This window comes from Sitodiplosis mosellana, unplaced genomic scaffold (genome assembly GCF_009176505.1).
Source record: "Sitodiplosis mosellana isolate CC-2019 unplaced genomic scaffold, AAFC_SMos_1.0 Smas_scaffold_3, whole genome shotgun sequence".
In the NCBI taxonomy this organism is placed as follows: Eukaryota; Metazoa; Arthropoda; class Insecta; order Diptera; family Cecidomyiidae; genus Sitodiplosis; species Sitodiplosis mosellana.
Genome location: NW_022595246.1, coordinates 3268551 through 3275722, shown reverse-complemented (window position 1 = coordinate 3275722; position 7172 = coordinate 3268551). Strand labels below are relative to the sequence as shown.

At 37.0% G+C, this 7172-nt stretch overlaps 1 protein-coding gene across 1 annotated transcript; it reads left to right on the top strand.

Moving 5' to 3' along the window:
• Positions 1 to 5001: 5001 nt before the first annotated feature.
• On the top strand, positions 5002 to 6337 carry LOC129566059 (dynein axonemal assembly factor 10). The gene has a single exon (XM_055441595.1). The coding sequence runs from the start codon at positions 5082 to 5084 to the stop codon at positions 6198 to 6200; it is 1119 nt and encodes a 372-aa protein (XP_055297570.1). The 5' UTR covers positions 5002 to 5081; the 3' UTR covers positions 6201 to 6337.
• Positions 6338 to 7172: the final 835 nt, after the last annotated feature.

Here is a 7172-nt window from a genome sequence, read left to right as displayed (position 1 = left end):
GTGTGCGTGTGCCATTGTTTTCGTATTAAACCTTTTTTTTCTCGTTCTTTCCCACTGCCTAGAACCCACCAATGTCGCATTATTTGTCTAACAATGCTCTTGCTCATCCATTTAGATGATGATACACAATTAAATGTGCCCAGCGAATTGGTGCGAATAGCATTTACGTGTGACATCAGGGGAATTAAAAAGAGATTTTATGTGCAGCATCACCGACAACACCAACAGCCAACGCAAAGCTTTTTATCGTCTACACAGTGTCCCAACTTAAATTAGCTCAAATTGTCTCTGCTTTGCACTTGTTTTTTTCGTTTTGTTTCTTCGCTTACGACGAAGCGAACAATCATTTGAATGTAAATGGACGCATAAGTTTATATTAGTCGCATTAAAGAGGATCTTTGTTTTTTAAAATCGATTCCATTTAACTGTTGACTGCTGAAACATTGTCACAGCAAGCTAAAGGAGAAAAAACGTAACCAAATGGTGTGCGGCGGGGTATTTTACGAGAATTTGGTGTATCAAACAGAGATTTATGTATCGATTTTGGCTTCGCAAATGTGAATTAAAATCAAATATTCAAATATTCAAATCGAAACCATTTAGAGAGTGAATCGTATTTGATTGTTGATCCTTTTTGGCGATACAAAGCGAATCGAAATTGGCACAATTTTCCATCATCAAAAAAAAAATCCATATCGCATTCACCCGAATATTAACTCAAATGGAAATATATTCCAATTCAAAATGATATATACGGTACACCGCCCGATTTTCAATGGGATTGGCTAGTTCCCGCTGTGATGGTCATTTCGAGTGGAATGGGGCATTTCTTTTGATCTAGTTTAAAGCTTCGTTTCATATATATTATTTCCCATCATCGCATTCAAATGCATGGTTAAGTGAGCCAAGGAGAGAGAAAAAATCTCCGTTCATAAATTGCAAATAATGACTGGCTTCGGTCGAGCCGAACATATTTCAAAACAGCAAGAACAAGAACCCGTTTGAACTTTTATTGGAATTAACGGACTTGAAGCCAATTTAGATAGAAGCAATAAATCAATGGATGTGTGTGTGTGTGTTTGATTCGACACCATGACCTTGCCAGTGTTGTCGAAGATAATCTTATTATCTAGATAATTCAGATAAGATAAGATAAGATATTATCTTTTATCTTATCTAGATAAGTAAATTTTTTCATTACTTATCTGGGTTTTTTAGATAATTTTCCAGATAATTCTGAATGCCTTGGTTCCAAAGTAGCGAAACAAAAATGCTATTCAATTCCGAAGTACTTGCCAGAAGAATTGATGTTCCAAATATTAAAATCGTATAGTCAATTTCGATTTACCGTTTAGGGCACAAGAAATTTGCCATTACAGGGCAAAATTGTGATTAGTGATTCACTGAATCCGTCACTTCGCGTGTGAATCACAGATTCAAACTGATTTCGGGATCAAGATTCATTTTTTCCTGGATCAGAGATTCACTTTATTCTGAATCATTTTTGATTTGTGATCCAATCTAAAGTACTAATTTATTGTCCAAAAATGAATCACTGATCCACTGAATCAAAATAAACTGAATCTCTCCGAAAAATGATTCAGTGAATCTAATTTATGAATCTCCGTTTTGAATCCGCCCACGCGTATTTGCCATAAACTTTCATCATCGAATTTCAGGATGGCGATAAATCTTTCGGATGATACACGCAGGAAATGTATGCCATTTCGGCGAAAAATTTGAGTTTATCACCAAAACAGTTGTTTTTCCAAAGTCGTCAATAAAGTGAAATCGATACTACAAATGTTTCATCTTTTTTTCTTATCTAAAAATTTATAATAGATAAGATAATATCTTATCTCTATCGAGATAAATTTTGAAAAATAGTTGAATTATCTTATCTTTATCTAGATAAATTATTTCTTCTTTCCGACAACACTGGACCTTGCACAAACGTAGACATAGAGATCAAAAGCGGCACAGAATTTGAAATCAAATCCACTTTCATATATCAAACAGTAGGCACCTAAAAATCAATGAATTTTGCAACAGCCAATTAAATGCTGACAAAACTTGAAAACGGATGTTTCAAATGCTAAAGCGAAGAAACCCATTGAACTGTGTGTGCTTCCAAATGGAATGACATCTTATTCGTTTAATTTTAATGAAGAACACACAGCTCACAAGTTTGTTTAAATTAATGAAAGCAAAAAGTTTTGTGGCACAAACATGGCACAGTACACACACACACACAACAAAAAGAGACGAAATGTCAATTTTATTAAAAGAGGAAACCCCATACTAATTGGCAAACAAGCAAACAAAATTCAAAACAAAGAGCCAATTGAATACGTATGTGTGTGTGCAGATGCTATCAGAAGAATTGGTAAAACTTGACAACAACCATGATTGCAGCGTGAATCCTGGAGCCGTTAATTTTATTAGAAAATTTAAATAATATCCTCTTGTTTTATATACAGCATAACAATAATATTAAAATAACCATGAGCATCGAGCATGAAGTGGAGGAATTTGAATTCATTTGCATGCGGATGGAAATCGTTTGTCTTTTTTTTTGCGTTCGTATATATGCAGTGCACGTTTGGGCCTCATTCACATTTCCACCGTTTAGTTTAAATGCTCGTTAGTAACAAGGGTTTTTTTCGTCTATTTCGGATGAAATTTTCATTTGCCGTTCGGAAAACAATTGCCGGGTAAATTAAATGAGTGTGGAAAGGGAGAGAGAGAAAACATCGGGTCCGTGGTGAAAATTCAATATAACATTAATTCAACTGCGAGCGAAATGTTTTTTTTCTCTGTGGCTGGTGAGTTTTTCAGTATGTACAGTGTAACAAATTATACAATGATTTTTGTTGAATCTTTTCGATAGAATGAATGTTTTCAAAGCACGTGCACCATGTCGCAATTTTCGCATATATCGTCACTGTTACATTCAATGAATTTTAACAGTCGAAATTGTTATTTACATTTAACACACATTAATCTTCCATGCATTTAAACTAAACAGCCACTAGGTTTATGCGTAACAAAGTGATTCCGACAACCAGAGCGATTCGTAACAAATTACACCGAATTCAATTTCAATTTCATTTTATAGAAGATTTTTTTTTTCGATGAATTTTACCATCAACTTTTCAACTGTCGTCATGGAAATGAAGCCGTGTGGTCTTTTTAAAAGATGACATCCTCATAATTTCATTTGATTTATGTTCAGTGAATGCCATAGCTCAGCGCTTTTCTGTATTTTCTTCATTGGACATATGCCGCAATAAACGAAGCCGTTTTCTTGTGAAAGCACAAATTGATGTCAAATCTCGTAATATGAGATATGGTGAGGCGCGCGCTCAAGTGGTATACGAACAATGAAATTGACCGGAGAAAATACCACAGCAGCAAATAAAACAAGTGCAAGTGGGGTTTTATAGCGTCATAAAATTCGAGAAAATTCAATTGACGATGGACAATTTATATACATGCACAGTACACACACCGGTTAACAAGATCCACTCAAAAATACACAGACAATGTCATTTGTTGTTGTTGGTGGTGATGCTGTTTTATGTGAGATGCTTGTCACCGAAATGCTGAGTCTCATTTGAGTTGGTTTGGTTTCGTTAATAACACCCAGCGACACATAGACGCCGCACAATCGAAACAAAACACATAAAAATCATTTTCGAAATATCTTTATCTCTGCGAAAATTTGCTGCTTGTCGTACGAATTATTATGATTATTGTTTCTCACTCGTTGTCATTAATATTGCTGTATTCACACGTCGGCAAATGAATGGATCGCATAAAACGGCACATAATAATTAATTGTTTCGCACATGAAAAAGCCTGCTTATAATTACCCACCGTTATTTAAGGCTTCGATAGTGAAACGAGTCTCCCGCCAGTGGTGGTGATTGCTGATGGTGTTGGTGAAATTGGAGCCACCGTCGCGCGTGTTCGACACACCTATGTGTATTTCCCTGGGATCGGTAACTCAAATCATCACAGTGATTTTATGCTTCAGCTTAATCATTTGCTTTACTCCAATTAAATTCTATTTATGTGCATGGATTTTGTGGAATGGCACAACACCATGCCATGCCATTGTCACTGTGAGTTGTTTTGCGCTTTATAATTAGAATGTTTAGGCTTTCATTTTAATTGGTACCAATTAAAGGATGATGACGTGAACGCATTCGCCGCACACACACACACACAAACATCAAGCCACCATTCTCAGCGCTCAAAATTGGCAAATGGATCCGGCGTCTCAAATGATTAAACATTTACTGTGTATCATTTCTCAAGTGTATAACAAGCAAATCGTACTGCACACCACACGACGCAAAAACGTAAAATCGATTCGGATGTTGACATTAAGATATTTTGTTCCAAGTTTGAACTTTCGTTCGTTGTCTTTTTTCTGCCGTCGTCGGTAAATAAAACAAAATTTGCGACAAAATATCGTGCACACTAAGAGGTTTTCCAACCAGCGAAAAACCGCTTGTTTGAGCTAGATAATTTAATTTCAAACGACAAGTTTTTATCAGAAATTCCATCTTTTCTTCAAAGTGAACGCAATCCCGTCTCGCGCAATTTGTACACAATCAATGGTTGCTCTTCTTTTTTCAGAAATAATCGCAAACATTCACCGAAACTCTCAGTAGTCGGTGGATTTCTATTCCGAACATCGACTCGGTCGTTTTTTTATTTTTGGTGCTGAAATGTGAGTCTAGTCGGGCTACAACAAAAAACAATTATAAATTGTTGTTGGGGCGGGAAAGAATTGTTTACATTCCAAAGTTGAAGCAACGGTTAAAGTGGCAACAGTGACGTCGTTTATTTTATTGATCAAACGGCGTTTTCTCCGCTAACAATAACAAAAATAACGAGAGAAAAAATCCTCACCAATCAAATTGGAGGGATATTTGTGAACTCAAGCAGAGTTTTTAAGGAGCGTTTGCATAGCTTGTGCGACATTTATCGTCGTAGTCATTGTCATCAAAAGAGATAATCGCTTCAAAAATATTCGCACAATTTAAAACCAAAGGAAAAGGATAAAAGAAATGGATAAGCCGTTCGTTTTGTGTCACATAGAAAAAGCGGTGGATTTTACGATTTTCGATACGAAATGGCTTCCGTGTTCGGCGAAGTGTGTAGTGTTGGGCAATAAACCGAATGGAAAGGGTGTTTTGAGGATATTTGAAATGAATACCGGCCAATTGGATGTGGTGAAAGAGTACGAGTACAAAGCAACGCTGAAGTGTGGCTCATTTGGGGCTAGCTCGCTGAGACGAAGTCACATGGCAGTGGTTAGTTTTGATGGTCAATTGCAAATTTTGGATCTGGAGCGACTTGATACGGATGCCATTTTCAGTGTACAAGCTCACAAAGGAATGGCCAATTGCATGGATGCTATCGGCGGTGGATATATGAAAAAATGCGGTGCACCAGAAATTGCAACCGGCGGTGCCGATGGCATCGTTAAAGTATGGGATTTACGACAGAAAGACTCACCTGTGGCATGCATGGAACCAACTGCATCGAATGCGGGCGATACGAATCGTGAGTGTTGGACAGTAGCCTTTGGAGACTCACACAATAATGAGGAACGCTCATTAGTGGCCGGATACGATAATGGCGATGTGAAAATGTTCGATTTGCGACAAATGAAGGTACGCTGGGAGACAAATACGCGGAATGGCGTTTGCAGTGCGGAATTCGATCGCCGTGATATCCAGATGAATAAATTAGTGGTGACAACGCTCGAAGGTGGTTTGTACGTGTATGATTTGCGGACACAACATCAAACAAAGGGTTTTGCTTGTGTAAGCGAAAAAGATGCGGGCCGATCGTTAGGTTCGAATGGTGTAATCAGCGGTGGCAAAGCAACAGTGTGGTGTGCACGACATTTGCCACAAAATCGTGAGATTTTCGTGACGTGTGGTGGAACGGGAGCGCTTCGTCTGTGGCAATACAAATATCCGGAGAAGCGTGTCAAAGAGGCGGCCGATGGTTGTAATCAAGGTGTTGCTGGCAAATTGCAAATGTTACAAGCCACATCTGTATCAAGTCAACCGATAAATTCGTTTGATTGGAATCCGGATCGAATTGGACTTGCTGTTTGCGGCTCATTTGATCAGGCGGTACGCATTCTACTCACAACCAATCTCAACTTGTACTAGAGTCAACAAAGACATTAATCTTACGCAGCAACGACAGCACAAAACCTTAGTAGACTTTTGATGATGAATTTAGTCATTTGTAATGTCATGTTTATTCGTAATTTTATCCTCAAATAAATTTTTAATGATGCGAAATGGATGTCAAAATATGTTTTTATTACATTTCGGTGATTCAAAAATAAGACGGTCAAAATGCCATCAGAATAGAATTTTTTTTTTCGTTCTTGTAGCGGCACATGTCGAAATGCGATGAAAGTTAATGGCGAGGAAAATGAGTATTTTGACGTTTATACTCTTTTTTGTTGGAGAAATTGGTTTTACTCCGTACGAGCTGAAGAGAAAGCGAAAGCAGCATATTCGTTCTTCTTTATTCGTTATTCGGCTTTTTATGTGGAGCAAACAAAGGAAACAAAACATATGAACGAAATCCATTCGAATAAATGTTCTACCATAAAACATATTCGCCTCTCTCTCTTCTTTAAAATGTTTATTGCGATTCAATTTTTTTTCTGTTTTTTTTCGATTTATCAACACACGCTCAATCCATTTTGCAAACATAACCGATTTCAGTCCATTTCAATATAAATTCATTGCTTGTCACATACATATTTATCCAGTGACAACTCTGTGCGAACGACATAAATTTTGCTATAAAAAAGCGGCACATTTGTAACATTTTGATAGTTTTCCAGCTTATTTATTCGGCATAATTTATGGGGTTTTTCATTTTATTTACTCTGCCATTGATTCAGTCATCAATTTCTCTGATTCGTTGGGTCACCAAACGCACGCTTCAGCCCAAAAATGCATCATCACCAAATACGAATCATCAATTTTAAATGTTGACAAATTTGCTGTTTTGAACTTTCCATTTGATATGATTAGTAATCACTTGATTACATGATCGTGACACTGAATGTAACAAATTACGTGAATAATATGATGGCCTATACTTTCATTTTATATCAGAGA